The sequence below is a fragment of the Chelmon rostratus genome, chromosome 16, assembly GCF_017976325.1.
Source record: "Chelmon rostratus isolate fCheRos1 chromosome 16, fCheRos1.pri, whole genome shotgun sequence".
Taxonomy (NCBI): Eukaryota; Metazoa; Chordata; class Actinopteri; order Chaetodontiformes; family Chaetodontidae; genus Chelmon; species Chelmon rostratus.
The window spans coordinates 10112897-10134137 of record NC_055673.1 but is presented as its reverse complement, the minus strand read 5'-3'; the positions used below and the strand labels follow the sequence as shown (position 1 = coordinate 10134137).

Sequence of the window (21241 nt, the reverse complement as noted above, 5' to 3'; positions counted from 1 at the left end):
GGCACAAAAATCCATCTTTGATGTTGCTAAAAAAAAAACTCATATCTGTAATTACTTTTCTTTATTTCAAGATTGCATTATCACATGAATTCCAACAGCTATCTAACATGTGATTTATATATCTTTGACCAGGAAAAAATTCTCAGAGCAACACAAGTGCACAAAAAGGGGAGGAAGTGTGTCAGCACTACAAAAATAGCATTTTGTCAATAAATAGCTAGATATTAGAGCGATTAGTCAATCAACCAAAAATTGGGCAGCCACTGTCTTGATACTTGCTTTATTGTTCAAGTCATTGATCAGCCAAAAATGTACTTTCGCTTCTCATTTGTAAAGACTTGCTGGTTGCCTTATGTGACAGTAAATTTAGCTTCTCTTTGGGTTTTTGAATCACTCATTGGACAAAGCAAGAAATTTAAAGGCCTGGGGTATAAGTGTGATTTTTCACAATTTTCTAACACTTTAGGGACCTAATGATTCATCAAGAAACACATTCGGCAGATGAGTGGATACTGAAACTATTGTTAGCGCACCAATACAAGCAGTAGCAAACATTATGTAACATCATAATACAGACATTCAATCATCTGGTGAGGCAGCAAGTCTTTCTATCTTGGCAGCAAATCGCTTTCGGCTGGAGTCCAGCACGCTGATGCCATTCTTCTGGAAGTCATATCCCACTCTCTTCAGCTCCTCTAGCCGCCCTATAATGTTCTGTGTGCTGTAGTCTAAGACCTTAGGCTTTTCCAGTATCTGTGTTATTGTTATTCCTCCTTTTAAAAGACAATCCAGTTTGGAGCTCAGCGTGTTCGGCCCAGGATACAGAACCATTGGATAGCTAATGATCAGCTTTTTTATATCAGCTTTCTGACAGCGAAGTGAAACCATCTTCTGCTGAAGACTGTTAAAATTCTTCCTCAGATATTGATTGGAAAGGCCCAGAATTTCTGCCCCTGGGCCTTGAAAAAGAGCAAGCAGCTCTGAATCGTCCAACTTAAGAGAAGTTCTCAGGATCTCAATGTTTGTCTTGACTCTCTTTGTGCTTCGGGTGAGAATGTAAACATTTCTGGATATGACAGCTTTAGGAAACTGTTGTGGATTCTTCCCGCCAAGTTCAGCACAGATGTCCTCCAGAAACTCCACCATCTGCCTGTTGAGCTCTAAACTGTTGGAGAATGTGCGCGGCGCTGTGGTCAGCAGCCGATGGAGGACTTTGGTGTCTAGTTCCAGTGAGGTCAAAAAAGTGATGTTCTTCTTTAATTCTGCATTATCACTGGAGCGGAAGAAAGATTCAGGTGAGCGATCCAGGATGGTCACTATTTCTGCATCAGTTTTGAAGATGTTTCTCCACAGCTCCCAGCGCTGGTCCAAGTGTTCTAGTGAGCGGGTGATAGCACGGGGATAACGGGATATGATGCTGGCGACTACTTTGCTGCTGGCACCTTTGCTTTTCAGAAACTGAGCGAGACCTTGCTCATTAGTGAAGGTTTTACGAAGCACCCCGGGCTGACGCTGGCGTGCCATCTTCACATCAACGCCCATGAGATTCAGGTTCTCCAACAGAGATTCATTCTCTGTGTTCACTGGCAGCTTTGGCTCATTACCTTTAGTATCAGAACTGCAAAGCCCTCTGGGAAGGTAGGTGGCTTTTAACTGTACTTGGGTGAGCCCAGAGCAGCACTGAAACATTATTGATCGATGGAGGCCAAGGAGGGCCCTCATTCCAGATACTGCTGCCATTTTTCATTAGGAAGGCTGCACTGTTACACTCACTGTTGGTTTTAGTGGACCTCAAAGAAGAAAAACAAACATAGCATAATTAGCTAAATAACAACAGAGAAATCTTGTCAAAAAGAAACAAGAGTTATCAGAGTTTACCTTGGTCATAAACAGTGCACCAGCATAAGCATAGCAATCTAATATGTAGGTAATAATGAGGATTTCTGGGACAGTATCATTTAACTAACCTATACTCAATGGAATATGTACTCAGATACTTTACCTTTACAGATCTGATTAACTTAAGAAAACGCACATAGTATCAAAAGCTGAAGTACTCATTATGCAGACTAGCACCTGTTACCGTACTTAACACTTAATTAAGTTATTAAGTATTGATAAACACATGTCTGCAGCATGATCATGTTGAAACTGGTAGAGTTGGAGATAAGAGATTTTAAGTACTGCTAATGCATCGTTTTTTTTCTTTTACTTATTTTTAACTCATACACAGGTCAAGTAAAAGTATGGAGATAAATGTGACTTCACAGTTTAAGAAATGAAGAAGCATAAATTGAAAGTTGTAATTGTTGTCTGCAATCTGTCGCAGAGAATTTTCGTGCCCTCGTTTCACTACTTTCAGTATTCATTCGCTGAGGAAGGTTATTCGTCCCAAATGAAACTGTTACAGATTTTAGCACCTACAGTTCGTGATCAATGCATCAATGGCCCAAGTTTGCTTGCATAAATAAATAAAAAACTTACCCCACACATTTGGTTTGTTGATCACCTACACGCTAATCTGATGAGCATGTCGGACCACTGTACATATCAAAGCGGAAACGGCAACCTCGAACAACTCTCGCGAGATTTGTCTGACCCCCATATTGGAGAATTCTCGCAAATTACCGCCATCTAGCGTTTTGGAGTTAAAATAGAGTTCCTGTTCACTTTTAACCACTAGATGGAAGCAAAGGGTTTTCATTTTTTAGTTTGCAAGTTTCTACCCACTATAGGATACGCTCACAAGACTACAGGGTGACCATGAATTAAGGATATAATCAAAAGCAATAGATGCTGTTTAGATTGATGGGGCTCTTTTCACACAGGTCAAAATAATATTTATAGTTAAAGTCTCTATTAAGTAAGCACATTGAGAAGTATCAGCCAACTATGTTTACAGGACTGTAAGCAGGAATTTAGAAATACTGAGGTCATTTGGCCAAATTTCTCCAACCCCATTTTTAGTCTAACCACCACATATGTTTTGTCTATGTTAATGTTATGATTATTTCCCCCCTCATCTTATTAATTTCAATTAACATTTTAGTTGTCTTTTTTTATCAGTTTTATCTCCATAATTGATGAATAAATGGTTCAAGACCTTCTCCACACTGCCAGGATGTACTGTAGTTCTTGTGAAGATACACTGAGTCACTTTAATTCAGTTTAATATTTGCCAAAAGTTATTTAAAAAAAAAAAAAAAGGCTGAAAGATAGAATTAGCATTCAAAAGTCACCATTTATCAATTATGAGTGGATATTGACCTCCTCTTTAGGTCATGAAACATCCTCACAATTCACAGAAACAATATTGAGTGTAGTACCTCTCTGTTCGCTCTTAACTGCATTGCTATTTTGCACAGAATGCACACTGTGAATTAATTCAAATAGAGGTAAAACTCAAGTATTCAGTCACTTTCAAAGAGTGCAATGGGATTTTCTAGTCCATGCATATGTGCATTATGATACCTGGCAAGCATAATGTTTTCAATATAATCATGAAAATAAATAGTTGTAGATTATATTAGACTCTGTGTTGTGTCAGGCATTAGTACTTAATTCGTGTCAGACCTACAGCTGATGTTCTTGTGCTGAAAGCATTCGCCATGTGGTGTGGCTCACAGCTTAGCACCGAAAAACCTACTGACCCATTGTGTCTCTTTACTGATGAGTCCCGCCACTCATGAATATTTTAACGGAGCACAGTGACATCTTCATTATGCAAATGAGCGTTCACGCCGGCTGCTCTTAGATTGAAGTGACTTTGGTGTTGTAGTGAAAGCAGCTTCCTCCATGATAGGGTCTCAATTTTATTTTGTCTCTATCATCAACAGGACACGGTTTATTTTTCATTACCACACACTGTTCCTCTTTCCCCACTCTCGTCCAAAGCCCTTTTGCCTAATTTGCCTATTTGCATAATGATGTTATGTCTCTGTTTCTGCCTGTTTCAAGGATTTTCAGTGGAAGACAAAAGATGAGAGGAGAAAAGTTCACTAATAAGAGAAAATGAATGTTCTCCTATGAGATAAATTTGTATGTATTACATCTTTTGCAATTTACAGTGGCTCCAGGCCACAGCTTGGCTAAAGTTAAAGGTCATGTTAGACATTTGGCCCGTGCATGTTCAGGTAACACAGACAAGCACAATGGCACATATTAATAGCAAAAATGCTAAAGAAGAGTGTCTATCATTTTCTGCTCCCTATTTACCTCAATGAAGTTTCAAGTGTGGTAATAAAGCTCTCCTTCCTGTAAGCCATGCTCTTTAATTTCATTGTTCCCATTTTCTTGTTCTCTCTGAACCTCTTGGAAATGTTCAGTGAATTTGTGTTTTTAAAATTTTGTTTCTTCATGCATGTATATGTCTTTGTTGTGTTTTTAATATTAACTACAACTCTGTCCTGATCCTTTTACCGTGGTCTACTTGGTGGAGTTGCTCGGGTAACTGCTGACACTGTACTCCTTCAGTGAATCAATAATTTAGAAGCTGGTGAAACTTTCAAACGCTCTGTGGTTCCTGTAGACGCTGTTGCACAGACAGCGGGTGCTCACGGGTGGGATCAAATTAGTAAGAATGTCCAAAAGAAGATGGGTGGAATTCAAAATCTGCCAGACTATAAGCTGTTCAGCTCCTGTCAGCCGAAGACGCAGAGCATCCTCTCCTGCCGCTGCAGCTGGTATGTTTTGAATGTTTCCAGAAACAGGAGAAACTCTCACACTTAAATACTTTACTGGAGTCTGCAGGTTTTCTATGAGACAGTCATTTCTTTTACTCATGTAAGCAGTGATAGAGCTGTAGTCTACCATTACTTTAATTTAAAGTATTGTCTTACATTAGCCTTTGTTTAGTTCCCATTAGGGCTATATCTTAAACTGTGGACAGGAATGATGTTGTTTCTGTGAATTTGGAGGGGGTTTTTTTTATCAGCCTGAGATTGAGTTTACATTCTACAAATACACAAGCATTACATTAGTACAGTACTTCACACAAGCTTGTTTATGTTTTTAGACTCGTGATATTTAATATGAGTGTTTTTAAGGGGAAAAATAGATCAAACAGGTAGTATCTAATATGAGATTCTCCTATCTCAAGCATTTCTCCAACAGAATAATATTCATGACAATGTTGAAATTTACAGAAAATGTAATTGTACAATAATTCAATGGACAAAGAAAATGACAAAAGATGAAACAATTTTCAATGTTATGGCTGCTGGAGGAATTTCAACTCAATAACATAATAACAACTTTTAATTGTATAATTATTTATGTATTTGTATAGTGTTGTGCTTTACGTGAAACAAACAATAGACAAGACAAGACCTCTGAACTGCTGCCCACTTCTCCAGTTTGTTCAGAGAATCATCTAGAAGAATAAATACATGAATGAAATGACCCCAAATGGTAATTCAGAATGACTATCAGGATAGGTTGTCACTTCTGTACGCTCTATCCCGAAAAATGTCTGCAGAACAGATACAGGACAAGCATTTGGCTCACAAGAAGTGACAATGACCTGTTCTAATGATATAAAAATGCTATTTGTGGACTAAAGATCTATTCCGCTTGGAGCCTGCGAGCTAAATATTGGCCATCCTGTCCTTTATCGCCTCCATCTGTCCTAGAAAGTGATGCCAGTCGCTCATGTTACCTGCTGTCCCATTCAGACCGGAGCTCGAATGTTTCCCTTTCAGAGGAGTATATACCACTGTTGTTTGAAATGTGCCCACAATAGAACAGTCAAGTGCTGTGCTGTAACATGTGAGGTGATGGCTGAAGCCTTTGTTGGAAAAAATAAAATCACTGCTTTAAAATGAAATATTTGGCGTTAAAAAAGAAACCTCTCTCAGATGGGATGGCTCTGGCAACCTTTCCTCCCGTTACCATGGAAACTGAGCAGACGTTTTAAGTAGGATTCAGACTGCAAATGATGCAGTGAAATTTATGAATGATATTATAAAAATGATCAGATATTTAGACAGTCACCAACTGTTTGATTATTAGGTTACAGTGGCGGAATGTAATGTGCACAAGTACTGTACTTCAATAAAATTTTGAGATATATGTACAGTACCTCCACTTGATGACAATTTATACTTGTACTCCAGAGAGAAAAATTGTACTTCTCACTCCACTAGATTTATTTGTCAGCTGTAGTTACTACTCCCTTTACAAAATTAAATTTTGTGTACAAAACATATGATCTTTTGAAATATGCTGGAATGTTACAAGTTAAACTTACCAACAGTGTATAAAATGGTTCAAATTAGCTTTAAGATAAGATAAAGCCTTTATTAATCCCCAGCCAGGGAAATTTGGGTGTTACAGACAGCAGGCAATAGCAGTAAGAAAGAAATAGCAACAGAATAGAGAAATATAAAACACAAAATAAAAGCTGACTATATATATGTATATTAAAATAAACCGTGCACAATTATTGATGCATTAAAAGCAATCCACTTTCATATTTGAAAAATATAACACCCTGAATATGGCCATTTTACATAATAATATTTTTACTGTTGATACTTTAAGTACATCTTGTTTTTAATAGGCATAATTTTTTACTTAAGCAAGATTTTTAATGTAGGACTTTTACTTGTAATGGAGTGGAGTCGAGATACTTTTATGCCGTGGTATAGCTACTGTTACTTCAGTATAATATGCCATTGACTATATAACAACTGATCAAAACTGTAGTTCTGGGTAGCAACACACTGGATGAACACGAACGTGGAAATAGAGTCATCCGACATTTCTGACAGCTCGTGAAGGCAACACTAGTGGAATGCGAGGGGGCGTGGTTGTGAAGGCACCTACACGACGTCATCATAGTTGGGTCTCATGTTTACGTGGAAAACATGGCGGCGGACTGTCTACAAGGAGACAGCACCTAGTAAATGCAAGTGGAAGCGTGCGGCAGTGAGCGAGAGGCCGGACTAGATATATTTAACCGTTAGTTTGTAGATTTCTTCTCGCTGATATCTCGCATGAAGCAGTTTCCCTCTTGTTTTAGCGACAGGGACCGCGGTGATGGAAGACGAGGAGAGGCAAAAGAAGCTGGAGGCCGGCAAAGCAAAGGTAGGATTCTCAGTTTTTGGCGTTAGCATAACTCACTAACGCTGCTATCAGCGCTGTAAAGTAGTAACTTAATGTTGTCGACAACTTGTTTTCTCACTGCTGGGTCTGTCAGCTGTTTTTTGGTCCCCCCTCCCCTCCGTATCCCCCTCTCAGCTGTCAGTCCCAGGAAACACGCGCCCTGCTCTGACAGCCGGGGGGTGGCTTGCCGGGCTGTTAGCATAACTACTGCTAGCCGCAGACTCCTTTGTCATGCTTCATGTCAACCGTTACTCCACTGTTTCATATTATTTTTCTCAAACTGCCGTGTTGGAAAGTGCACGCCATGTTAACTTAATCCCCCACAAGTCAAGCCGTCGCATCGTTATCAAAGGCTTATAAACGCCACCTGAAGTGAGGCTGACAGGCTGGTGTAACAGGATTTACAGGACACATCCCCACTAGCTAGAGCAAACATTACCCCACATGCCACACTTGTGCTACATTGGCTTTATCAAGCAGCAGCAGCAACATTTAGGTCAGGACAGCCCCCCACCCATCCAGGCACTGCTGTAAAACAGTGTTGCTACAAAGAAGAAAACTGATGGACTTAGCTTTATAAACTAGATTGATGCATGTCAGTTTTTTCTCTTACACTACTCTGAGTTTGGTCTGGTGAGGAGCTGTATAACCTTGCAACAGCTCTGTTATTAATATTTGTATACCCAAACATCTTGAGTATGAATTCTTTCAATAACACGCCTGCAAGGAAATCTGAACAACATAACATGTTATCAGTTAACGCTGGTCAGAGGACAGCGTGACTGACCGACCTCCACTTTGTGCATAAAGTAGATCATGTAGAGTATGATAATAACACACTCTGAAGAGGGCAAGAGAGAGAGGAATTACACAAAATAAAATGTTTGAAATCAATGTAACAAATTTAGTTGTTGTAGAATTCATTTTCATGGCCTCATCTCACCAATGTCACAAGAGCTGCAATGATTAGTTGATTAATCAATTAGTTGTCAACTATTAAAGTATTTGGCAACTATTTTGATAATCAATTAATCGTTTGAGTCATTGTTGTAATGATAATAACAATAAGCTAGTGTGTCCAAGTGTGTCACATAAAAAAAGACAGAATGAATATATAAAAAAAGAAAAAATATTCAAATTCTCCGATTTCAGCTTCTCAAATCTGAATATTTTCTGGTTTCTTTAGTCCTCCCAGGCAATAAACCTAGTATCTTTGGATTGTGGACAAAACAAGACAAAGACTTGGGGGGAAAAGTGACCAACATTTTTCACCATTTCTGACATTTTCTGGACCAATCAAGAAAATGATTAACCGATTAAGTGACAATGAAAGAAGGTGCAGCCTTAAAACTCACAAATAGTTGTTTATCAGCATCACTCACATATCATCGCTCGCTATATAACTGTTCATTACTCTTAAGATTGCAGTTTTTGTCCAGCTGGGTTGGTGTTGAGAATAAGAATGAGTTCTGTCAGGCAGGCTTGAAAAGGTGCTCTTTACGTCCTGACATTGCAGACAAACACCTAATATGCTGTGTTTAGTGTGTCCTTTGGTCACTCCAGGTTTCGTCTTGGAGCTGGTGCTCTGGCTTTTAGCTTAGCACAGTGGGAGAGACCATGAGAAAGACCATCTCCGTGGCTTTGGCTTTGGTATTTTGGTGTATAAAAGGCCCCTCTGTACTGCACCATGTCACCATGCCCTCACATGCAGGGGAGAAACTTCACAAGATATTTCACTGAATAGCACATGGGTAATGGTTAGCAGGGATATCCAGGACATTATTGTTTGTTCTAATAGCCTCACAGCCTTAGACTGAAGCTTGTAAGCTCAGATTGAGTCCAAGCTGATATATGTCGGAGTCAATCAGAAAGCTATGGGGAGTGTTAAGATGATGATATGACCCGCTGCCTCTCTCAACTTCCAAACCGTAAGACATTTTTAAAAACTATTTAGATATAAAATAAAGATTGAGTCTGTGTCTGTATGGCCTATCTTCTGTCTTAAATTTGTGTGAGAAGTGTTTTTTGGTTATAGTTCAGAAGCAGTATGAAATTGCCAGGACACATGCTGTGATATTTGAGTTTGAAAATCAGAAGCAAAGACCAGTGACAGTGACAGGGTAATTCGTTTCTTCAGTCAGGTATAGGCGGAGTTCTGTCTGAGTGAAGCGAAACTGTCAATCATCTATTGTATAGCCTGCCTGATGTGATTTCCATCCCAAACAAGTGACTATTGAGTCATACCAGACAATGAGCAGGCGTAAATTTTGGGCCAGTGCTATTGTTCCAAGCCATTAGCTACAGATGTGTTGTTCCTCCCACTTTTCTCTGTAGCAAAATGGACCGTATTGAGAAGTGCTTTACCGGTATAATGGAGTTGCTCGTGCAAGGCAGTTCTCCAGTTATATGAAAGATTAGATTTTGAGTTTAATATTTTTTAGACTCTGTTGTTGAAAAGCACCTAGGACAGTGCAATGATGAGCTCCAGATGGTGTAAAGATTTTGTGTTGGGTCAGAGAAAGTCACAGAGTCAGATACAGCACCTTTTACAGTCACCAGAGTGCAGGTCTGTTACGTTAAAATTCTGTCTTTGCTACTGTCTTTCTACCAATGTCTTACCTCTTTCTGGTACACGCTGTCTAAATCCAGACCTTGCAGATGCTTCAACAAGGCCTCTGTAAAGTCACCTCATAGTGTCAATCACAATAAGAAAATGTGTAAATTGCCTGTGCGGTCCAGTGCAGTTACATTTTATCAACTGAATCATAGAAGAGAGATGTTTCATCTGAATCAATAATAAAGGTTGAGATGTTGGCTTCTTTTATTCTCTGTTTTTTTGTACTGTCACTGCTTTCCATTGATTTTCCCTTGTGCTTTATCTTGTTGTGTGTAGATCATACTGCTCTAGCTGTCTATTAGTCCGTCACACACGTTATGTTGAACAGCATTGATCTTAAATTAAACATCAGGCAATGACATGTGCCAGCCCATTTGCTGTGTCAGCACATTCAGAATTATTCCGATTGGCTCCGGGGGAGGACACTGCAGTGTTTTTTAATTTGACCCAAGGGATGCAAGCATCTTTCATAGAGGATGCTTTATCCGTTACTCTGCTTATCTGATGTACCTACTGGTCACTGATTAAAACTAAACTACTAAGGTAGTTAGTAAACTAACTAACTAACTAAGTTAGTTAGTTAGTTTACCTTTACCAGCTTCTGCCATTATGATTGATGGGCTTGATTGCTGAGTTGATGTGTTTACTTTGTACCCATGCAAAGCTTGGTATCATTCTGCATTTATTTATAATTAGAGATCAGGCCAGTGAATATCCGACACACAATGGCATAGAATTGTAGTTTTTCTCTCTTCCGTTTCTGTTATCAGCTTTTGACAGCTAATTGTGGTGCTAGAATAATTCTTTATTGTCTTTATCTACAAACAAAATTGCAATATATTATAGCCTTAAACAAAGTTTATATATATATCAGTTAAGATATATTCAGACCAAATCAGAGAGACCATTTGTCAAAATAAGTGCAGCAGCTTTCAGTAGTGGATCCACTGTTGCAGGTTTTCAGGTTCAGATTTTCAGATTCAGCCTAAAGGTCAGTGTCACTGTCAGGCAGCATTGGAGGTTTTGAGGACAGCAAAGGTACAAGTTGATCTACTTAGCTTAGGCCTGAATGGTTAATCCTTTCGATGGCTAATCATGGATGTGCCCTGCACAGCTCTATGTGATGAGAGACATTGACCACCATGGCTCATTCAGTGTATTGATTGACTTAATGGACACTGGAGAGCTTTACTTTTGTACTGCAGTCTTTATCATATGCATGTTTGAATATGTAACACTGAATACTTTTGAAGCTCCTGTTATATCTGGAGTGCTTGAGAAGGGATTGCCAGGTGACTAATTGAATGTGATCGTCTAACAGCTGTCCAGTTTTAATAAGCTACAACCTGGATTGTGGCTGAACCTTAATATCTGTGCATTTCTAGAAACTTTTGTCATGACAGGAAGGAGCCCTTTCACCTCTTTTGGTACTTGCAAAACCTTGTTTTTCACTTGAGGCGACAGCATAACTGCAGAACAGTGCTAGAGGCAGGAAAGTGTAGATATAATCTGACGCTGCTGTTGCACACCAAAACTGACAACTAATGTTTAGGTACCATATCATGCAAGAGCCTGTTAGGGTTTCACTGTCAATATGAGACAAAATATTTTAGGACAGGAACTACTGTGCCCAAAATAGCTCATTCATCACAGCTTTAGTGCCCATGGTTTGCTCCAAAGTAATGGAGTAATGAATTGGTTTTGTGCGCTTACCATTTGTGTATTTAGCATTCAAGTAGCAGCCATTCCCTAAGACATTTACTTGTTGTTTGCTCTCCACTGTTTCTTTCCGGGGTTGGAAGGGAGAATGTGGCAGCTGTCATTAGGAGGAGGATGCTGTCTGAGCACCTCAGTCTCAGCAGAGGTTTTAAGGCTGCTTGACTTTGGCTTTGATTTGTTGAGGCAAAGGCATGTAAGGTCGGGAAAAATTAGTATTGCTTGAGAGGGAAACAAGGGTGATTAGTTGGTCCGCAGATTAAACCGAACCAAATTTCACCGTTCACTGGCAATGTACGCGTGCTGAGAATCAGAATAAACCACTGAAACCACTCTCTGCTTTACACTGAAAGCAGACGAAGCTCCACCTGCTGCGTCAGTCATAAACCAGGTGTAGGTAGCTTCAGTTGCTTATGCTTTCTTTTCAGGGCTGTTAGCTATTGTTGATTGCCAACTTGAACATGTCTGTAAAGCACAGGAATTGTGCCTTTGAGTAGCTTGCCGCTGACTAACACAGTGTTGCTGGCAGTCTCATTGACACATGACCTTGGAGGCTGCGAGCTTCCCTTTACCAGGTTCCACTGCACTGCTGTGTTTCAGTGTTGCCTCAGTGTTTTTAGCAGTGTCTCTTGCAGGCATTAAACAAACTACAGAAAGCCACCTTGTTACGAATTTAATGACACATTTTGTAAGTAATACTTGTGAACAGTATATTAAGCATCACATGTAGTGAGCTACCTTTTCAGTTTGTTGTAAAGTGTAAAGCGCAGACAACTGCGTTCAGCTTTATCCTTTGGCACAAAATGTATGATTTTCTGACAAGATCATTGACTTTTCACATGCTGTTATGCGCTACAGAGTTACTGATGTTGAACTGTGCTTGTCAGCTTTGTACCTCAATTACACGCACCACAAAAGGTTGTCGTGTTTCTTTGTTTCTATTAAAGCTATTTTAGGTAAAGTATTGATTTTTACAGTTCTAGGTGCAAACATTGCCATAATGACCATTTGCAGGGGTGACTTTTAGTTAAAGGTTGATTTAAGAGTGGGAAACATGGATAAACCATTCTTTTTGGTAATGTGTGTTGTCATATTGATATACTTCTATTTAATATATTTTGTGGAAAAGCAATTGATCAGTTGGTTCATGGATGACATCCTCAGAGTGTGATGTATGTTTTTGGCTAAATCTTCAAATTAAATACCTGACAAAAATCAACACTAATATTGTAAAAATCCAATCTGTTTTTTTTATAGATCAATCAGACTCCTTAATTCTAGCTTTGCCCACAATGGCTAATACACCCACTTCAGTAATCATTGTATCAAAATCTTACATGGTAGACAAATTCACATCATCTTATGAAATAAATTGTTACAGGACTGCTACAAGAAGTTGTGTTTGTGTTATGTCCTCTAACTAAAACTTATCCAGCTTTGTGTTTTCACAAAGCTACATAAATAAAAGTAAATAGAGTAAATAAATGAACAATAACATCCTGGCTACATCCCATCAAAACAGTATCTTTGCAGCTCCACATTTTCCATCAAGACCAGATTGTAATTGCAATTTAATGGATCTCACCAGCTGGAAAAAATCAAGCACAGTTTACTGGATGAAGCTGTTGTTGATGCTGTTAGTCAGCGACTATTAGACATGGATTTTTTTTTTGATTTTTTTTTTAAAGGCTGTGTAAAAAATATGCCTGTGTAAATGTTTTCAGACAGCAGATGGTGATACACCTACGTAGTCTCTGTTTTCCCAGATGGTGATACAGTTACGAAGGCTCCAGCACTCCATATGCTCAGCCAATGCTCTGCGCAGCCCGGCCAAATAGGGCAGCCTGCTACGATAAGCAGCTCAACGAAAGACCGGGGTTCTCGAGACTTTTCCAAAACTCAGGGTGATTCCTGCTGGCAGTTGCCCTGCATATGGCACACTACTGCCAGAGAGTTTCTGATTGAGTCAGAAGTAACAGATCGCTTTGCTGTCGTGTGTCCACAGCCTCTCTGTAATTGTATTCACCAGACTCTCCATCCTGTAAGACTGGCATTCATTCATATCTCTTTCTGTGTGCTCTGGTATTTAATGGATACAGCTCTTGTGGTGCAAACTCAGATAGATGGGTGTATTTTTGGATGTGGGGTGGGGCGTGTGTGGACATGCAGAGGCACAGATCAGAAACCCTTTGAGCTTTTATGCTGCGTGTTGTGGGTGGGGGACGCGACCATGACGCCCACTCTCAGCTCTGTCGTGTCGGCCTCTAACCTTTTGTACAGCATCACCAAACCAGACCCGACAAAAAGTGCTTAGTTTTATTCAGACACTGCTGCTACAGGAGTGGGGTAATTCCTCAAGAAAAAAGCGAAATATTTGCTAATTGTATCTTCTCAAATGTCAGGATTTGACTTGATATTAACCGAATATCTTTGGGTCTGTTCGCCAAATAAAACAATCACCTTGGGCTGTGGGAAATTGTTTTCCTACCATTTTCTGACATCTGGTATTGAAAATAATCATTTAGAATCTAATGTCAATTCACATTAGTTGACTGTACTGAAAGGTGCCCTGTGGAGTTTTCTTATAAACAAAGTTTCTGTTCTGTTTGTCAATGAGCAGGAGAGTTTTATCAAATATTTGAGTTTATTATGAATTTTGTGTCATGTCATGAAGCCTCTTCTCTTGTCAGGTGCTTAATTAGTGGATAAGACATTCCCATTTGGCAATTTGATCCACAGAGAGTTTCTCAGTTGAAGCATAAAAGTTTGCTCTTGACCCTGGAAATAGTAGTTTAACATAATGTGCATTATCGCGATGTAGATTAATATCTGAATATAGCATGACATAGGATGCCATACAGGATTTTATCTTTGCCTGTTTTTTTAATGTGCAGTTAGATAATTGATTTCTGTCATGGTTTTCATGGTTATTTCCAGGACAGGTGAGCAGGCATTAGCATGGTATCCTTGGCAATAGTCTGTCTATGTCTATGGCAGTCCATGCAACAGCTGTGGTGTGACACCTGTAGCCCTGCTGTCTGCCCTGCTCAGCTGCCTCTGCTGTCTGTTTGCTGTCACCACTTGCTCATACATAATGCAAACCAGTAGTACCAACTGTCCAGGCTGTGTAATTAATACCATCATGATGATTCATGTAAAATACTCCTGCTGCTTTTGTTTGTGGTATGAAAATGGCTTGTGTGCATTAAAAAAGGAGAGTGGGAGTTAGTGCGTAACAGAGAATGAATACTTGGGAATTAGATCTGTTTTGTATGTGTACTTGTACTACGAGCGTGACTTCAACCAGGACTGAACAATTACTGCAATAAATGAAGCGTTGTGGTGCTGTGCTTCAGACGTAAGGGAACATGCCTGTTTGGTACAGACCTCAGCAAAAATCACATCATCATCATTTTTATATTTTTTTCAGTAAAAATGAAATATCTGTATTTGATATCGTTCAGCCCTCCACCTCAGAGTTATGAGTTTCAGTTGGAGTTTGCCAGTTTTATGTGCTTTTTGTCAAATTAAAAAAGAGGTTTAGGCTTTTAAGCTTGCATTTTAAAATTTTAGTTGTTCTTCAGAGAGACATTTTATGAATGTGATAGAGACAGGCCAATCAGGGTGATGCTGTTGTGGACATTAGTTTTGTATGAAGTCCAATCCCAACATAAATTAATACCAGCACTTCAGTTTATTGGACCCACAAAAAGTTATTTCTACCGTGAATCTTCCATCTATATTAAAATTTTAAATCACTTCTCCGGAAACAAGAGACAATTAGACAGTAACATTTTGAAAATGGTTAAGATAACACAATTGGCTGTTCAGACGATCGTTGACATAGTTTAAAAATCTAATCCTTTTAGTCAGGATTAACACCTGGCACAGCAAGAGGCATGTGGCGGGTCATATGGACACAGGGAGGGAGGACTCACTCGCAGCGGGGAATACACCTTTTTGGAGCACAAAATGTTTCGTTTGAGTTTTACCAAACTGTGTCGACTCAGAGTAGGTTTCATATGTTTTGTTTTTTTTTAATCTTTGTTAGAAGTATCAACTCTTTGCTGGGTAGACTAATGAAGTTGTGAATTAGGCTAAAGCAGGTGGTTGTTGCCCTCAAATCTGAGCATTAGGATCAGACAAACAAAGATCAGAATGGAGTCTACAACTGGAAATGTGGATTAGAATAACACTTTAAAGGATGCTAATTTAGTTTTAGTTTGCAAATGTGTTTTGAACTGAACTGTTAACTTTGACACTGCCTGTTTCCCTCTTCCCTCTCCAGTTGGCTGAGTACCGCCAGAGAAAAGCTCACGCAGACTCCCAGAAGAAACAGAAGAAGAAGAAGAAAAAGAAGTCACCTGAGGACTCGGAGGGGGATTCACAGGGAAGGGTGGAGGTCGAGCCGGATCAGTCTGCGGGAGGAGAGGAGGGCTCAGGTGGGGGACGAGATGGCTTACAAGAAGGAAATAAAGACCCACCCACCACAGAGTTTTCCTTCGCCAGGACACTGCGGAGCGGCGAGACTGTCAAGCATGACCAGACCTACACCATAGAGGTAGAGGCTTAAACTTACTCATAGCAATTTATTGTAGTAGTGGTTACTGTAAGTATTTCCACAAACAGAATATCAGTCTATTCATTCATTTTGATGCAAAAGAAAGTGTGCAAACGGGACAAATTATGCATTTGTTGCACTAAAACTCGCTTTCACTTTTCAGTAGTAGATTTTCTGATTATTTTCTGTAGTAATCACTTCAATGTTAGTCAGATTGTCAGGAAATACAGAAAAATGCCATAAAGATTTCATTAAGCCTGAGTGGAGTCCATCCAGTAGTCCAAAATCCAGAGATATTCAGTTTACTTTCAAAAAAGACAATATAATGATAATCAAAATAGTTAGTTAGTTAATTTCATCTCTAAAATGGATACGCAAATTAAAAATTAATGTAAATTTGTAAATGTAAATCTGGCAATCTTAATTTATTTTAATACCTAGAGAGAGCAGAATTCTAGTTGATTTTATGGAGATAATGTAGATAAATTGTCAGCCTACTCTAACAGGTAAGAAAAATGATGATTTGCCTCCACTTAATAAAAATATAAGCACATCTGCTGCATGCTGTGGAATTTCAAAATGAATCGATGCCATTCAGGAAGGATTTCTGGGTGTTGCCATATTTAAGTTGATGTTGGTTTTGTAATGTTATTCATTAAAGTATAACATTTAAAAGTAACATTTAACATTTCTGCATTAAAATGTCTAAAAATGATTGAATCTGTGTTATATATTTTGTTGAATTGTGGACTTACATTATCCCAAACGTTTCCACAATCTTCAAACCCAGAAAAATCCATAATTGTATTCAAGGTAATTGTGCATTTCATTTGGTCACCTGTCAGTGGCGACATATCCCATTTAACTTCTGGAAAAACACGGGAAACACCTGATGATACGTCAGAGAGTGAGGAAAAAAGTCTGAAACAACTGAGTGGTTGTTTAAGAATGAAAACAACCAATCCCATGATCCCACGCTACTTCATGTCATCAAGTTACATCTTTTGTTTTTATTGTTTTGATTGAGAGACCCTTAGCAACAGAAATTACATACTCTATGTCTAATCATGTTGTATTTGGGACTTTTTACACTGGTTAAAAAGACATTGTGTTACAATAAGAAATTGGCAGGAGTTAAATTATGGCTTCATTTCTTCTTTCAGCATTCAGCACATTTCTTACAGTGATTCATAAGAGACACAAGATTGCACTAAATATATAATGTTTATTCATGAGTCTGTCAGCACTTGTTGCCATTCAGGGTTATTTTGGACATGGTAGATGCCTTTTTTGATATCCGCATTTCTCTGAAAAGTTATTCTTGCGTCTCTAATGCTGCTGTCTGTTGCTCCTGCGCACAGAAAGTCTTTCAGCTTTAATGCTGCTGGTTCATTTTATGGCTTTAGTTTTTTTTTTATTATTGACATATACTTCTAAGAGGTGTAGTCATAGTTGTCTGTCTGTGTGAAAATTAGCACAGTCCTCTCACAACTCACTGAGTTTTGTTTCTGCTGTCTCCCGGAGCTTAATGAGCCCAAAGTAGCTGTCATGGCAACCAGTCCCACAGAGAGCACAGAGCAGTGATGACGGACTTTCAGCAGGAAAGAATGAACAAAAATGTTTTTGTTCCCTAATTTGCTTCAGAATTATAAAATTCAGTGTTTATTAAATGAAGAGAGTCCAGGTGGAGATGAATTGTAGTCTTATTTGTATGACATCATCGAGTCACATAGTTGAACCAAAATGCACATTAAGACACATTATCCAGCTATTGAGACCTGTACACCTTGTCAAAGGCAAATGTTTCATTTGTCTGCAAGCAAGTATACATTTCAACATATGTAAAGAATAAAATGTGTAATAGGAAATGAATATTTTGTTTGATTTAAAAAGAAGTGTTCTTTCAAAGAAAAGCCATTTTTTCTTCAATTGGTGCTGAATTGCAGAGTTTTAACCTGGAACCTTCTCAAAAATGATCAGGAAATGATAGACCAAAATCACATTGCTGAAAATCTAATTAGTAAGACTTTTTCTTCTTGTAGAAAGGCAATGAATCTTTGACTTTGTATCATGAGTAAAGTTTGGCCTTTTCAAATTGCTTTAAAAACTTGTATCTTGAGACAGTTTGCTTGGAGGTGGCTACAGACTTTTTATGTGATGGTGTTGGAAAAGATCAGTGGGAAACTTAAGTTAAGAACGAGCAGTCTGTTCAGATTCAAAGACACAAATATTGTAGAAATTGTTGACATGACCAGAGAAAACAGAGAAAAGAGGCTGTGGTGGTCCCTTTTGAATATATAGAAGATAGAAAACCTACAACAACCATAATGCATTGCACCGCACTGGACCACAGTACTGTCACTGGCGTGTGACTGCGAGTTGGTTTTGGCTTGTCTGGTTTCAAGCAGTGGTGGCCTGGTGACAAACTGTCTCGTATTACAGCCAGTACTCTAAAATATGTTCCTGAAAACACTTGAGGTGAGAAATAGGCATGCATACAAAAAATGCGTCATCCAGCATGAGTGAGCTGTGGGTGGAAGCAACATGGAGGGAAGTTTAACATTGTTATTTGCATATACTACCCACAATGCAATAACATAAAGCTGGGTGAAAGAGGGAAAAAGATTTCCCTTTAATACTCATGTACTGTGCTGCATGACAAGACTCAAGCAGGGGTTTTACATGGTGATGCTTTGATTGTCATTTTTATTTAGCAGAGCATATACTCATATTCTTGGGTATTAATATAAAAAAAATCATAACTTATGAGGTTTTGGTTGAGTGGGGGATTTAGTTGAACTTTCAACCGCTTGGTTCTTCCTTTGCATAGTACATCACCGACAGATACCTTCATCAGCCATGCTATTTGAAACATCAGAAACACAGGGAAGATAATAATAGCATAATTGATGTTCGGTTTGTATGCTTGACATGAACTTCAAACCTGTGATGCATTCTTTTAATTTAAGATAAATGGAAAAGTTGGAGACTGAGCATTCACTCATCTCGATAATGATTCTGATAAATAAATATTCAGACACTTGCTTTACACTGCAGTAAATCTAAAACACTTGTTAAAATGCCTGCGGGCTCTTACACATTTTTTTGTTTGTCGTTCAAGCCCTGTCAGTCTCTTTTATCGGCGCTGTGCAGCCACTCTTTCCCTGAACCCACTGTACATCTGATGCGGTACATGCCCACAAAAACTACCGGTTGCCATGGAAACAGACAATTGCCTTTAAACGGGTTGAGATCCGTCGGTCTGTGTGACCAGTTGCTGTGGCCTTGCACCGCTTTTTAGCAGAGCTTAAGGTTGATTGAATGCATGAATGTTTTCGTAGCACGGCAAGTTGTATATATTTTTTTTTACCTTGGGAGAGGCTCACGTCCTCTCTGTTCCAAAAAGCTGTGGGACAGGCTGTATTTTCTGCTGCATGGATGGGAGCTCTTATGTATCCCTAACAAATGAAAGTCGTGAATGATAAGAGACTGAGCCGTACAGCACCGTATGTGGGAATTATTTAACTGTGTGAAGTTAAATGGTTTTACTCTCCCCCACAGTATGTTTTTCTCCTTTTCTTTCCTCAACGTTTATTGTTCTTTTCTCAGACTAACTGGTCATGGGGTTTGGTTCTCTTCAGAGATCTTGTAGTGATGCTGCTGTCTGGTAGCAGGAAGGGGTTGCTGTGGAAACACAACAGCATCAAAATTCTCCATTCTCAAGTCTTTCACTGGCATCTGAAAGAGATTGTAATTGCAAATACAAGCGTGTTGACTCATTGATGCCTCTTTGACGTCAGCAGCCGCAAGTAAACTTTCCATCAAGCTCACTTTTTAATTAGGTTGTATTAATTAGAAGCCAAGTGGCCAATATTCTTCTTCCTGCATGTTGCTGTTATGGTTTGAGGTGATGATCAAGGTTTGACCAAAATTGACCAAATCAAACCTTGTAATTACTCTCTCGTTCTGGGTAGGAGTGTGCAATTTGACCCTATCTCATATCCTGGCCTAAATCATTTCATATCCAGGTAACGATACATAACAAGATACAGCACATAAGATAATATGACACGATTCATATTTCTGTCATCACACGATATGTATCGGCATATCGCACAGCCCTAGTTCAGGACCCCTTGCAGTTTCAATCTGTGACCCAGGAATTAACCCGAAAATAGATTTCAATAATGGCCGTCATTACTCTGTGGGAGTGAGAAAGGAGCTGTGTGACAGAAGTAGGTTAGGCCCATATCTGAATACAGAGTGCCTCCTAAAGTAGGACATACGGCAGTTATTGTTTCAGATTGTTATGATTGAATGTGTTATTATGTGCATTTTAGAATTTAAGATCAGAAGACTCATGGAACTGTAATGACTGTAGTCTTTGTAATGTTGGGAGCCCTTTTCATTTCACATTAAAAGATCACAGATTTTACTGTATCTGCACTCTTTCAACTGTCAACATGGGTTAGATTTTGTTCAGTTGAAGTTTATAGTAAGTGTTTTTTTGTTTAACGTGATGTTGTGGCTGTCTTATCATGCACTTAACTTGCTTTGCTTGTGTTGTGTTATGATTGAAGTCACTGTTTTAATCTTCTCTGTTGCAGCCGGAGAGCGAAGTGTCCACGACTGCTGAAGATTGTTCCTCAGAGGTGAGATGACCTTTCTGAAAATATGTATCATCACCTGACATGACAAGTAACTCCAGATGTTTTTCACAACGCCAAGTTTGCACATTGAAGCCCCTCTGAGTGGGGCTGCTGGTGTGGTTGTTTAATTGGGAACTTGTGGTCACACCTGTCTCTTACTTCATATGGGAGGGTTAATGACTGATGATGTCTTTGTGGATTTTTTTAGCAAGATTTTGCTTGTGGTTGAGCAATTACCCTGTGCAGTCCCACCTTTTGAAAAAGGTTTTCATCATTTCTGTGTAGCCTGGTACAACAGGCCAAAAGAAGAACTGAAGGAAGCAGATCACTGTAGTCAGCCAGCACACATCTGCTGAGTCAGACTGCTAGACTTAATACTAAGTGACCTAACCTAGCCACTAATTTGCAGGAAGATAGGTGAAAGTCTGAGTTTTGTCTGTTTTCTTTATTCTCAAATTGTGTCCCTAATGCACTTTGTGGTGGATTTTATATATCAAATAAAGTTATTATTATTAATATTATTATTATTATACTGTGAGCCAGTCAAATAATGTGCTCAAAATCTGTAAAACTGTAAATCTTTTCTTGCTGACT

At 39.0% G+C, this 21241-nt stretch overlaps 2 protein-coding genes across 4 annotated transcripts in view; one reads left to right on the top strand and one right to left on the bottom strand.

Moving 5' to 3' along the window:
* Positions 1-56: 56 nt before the first annotated feature.
* On the bottom strand, positions 57-2556 carry LOC121620138 (transcription termination factor 1, mitochondrial). Its single transcript, XM_041956093.1, has 2 exons — positions 2485-2556; positions 57-1790 (listed from the first exon to the last, which is right to left on the bottom strand). The coding sequence occupies exon 2, from the start codon at positions 1738-1740 to the stop codon at positions 580-582; it is 1161 nt and encodes a 386-aa protein (XP_041812027.1). The 5' UTR covers positions 1741-1790; positions 2485-2556; the 3' UTR covers positions 57-579.
* A 4357-nt stretch (positions 2557-6913) lies between these two features.
* Positions 6914-21241, top strand: part of akap9 (A kinase (PRKA) anchor protein 9) — a 64205-nt gene continuing 49877 nt past the window's right edge. For all 3 annotated transcript variants that reach the window (XM_041956089.1, XM_041956091.1, XM_041956088.1), the window contains exons 1-3: positions 6914-7086; positions 15726-15998; positions 20606-20650. In XM_041956089.1, coding sequence (XP_041812023.1) covers positions 7039-7086; positions 15726-15998; positions 20606-20650 — 366 coding nt within the window. In that variant the 5' untranslated portion in view covers positions 6914-7038. The remainder of the gene's footprint in view (positions 7087-15725; positions 15999-20605; positions 20651-21241) is intronic.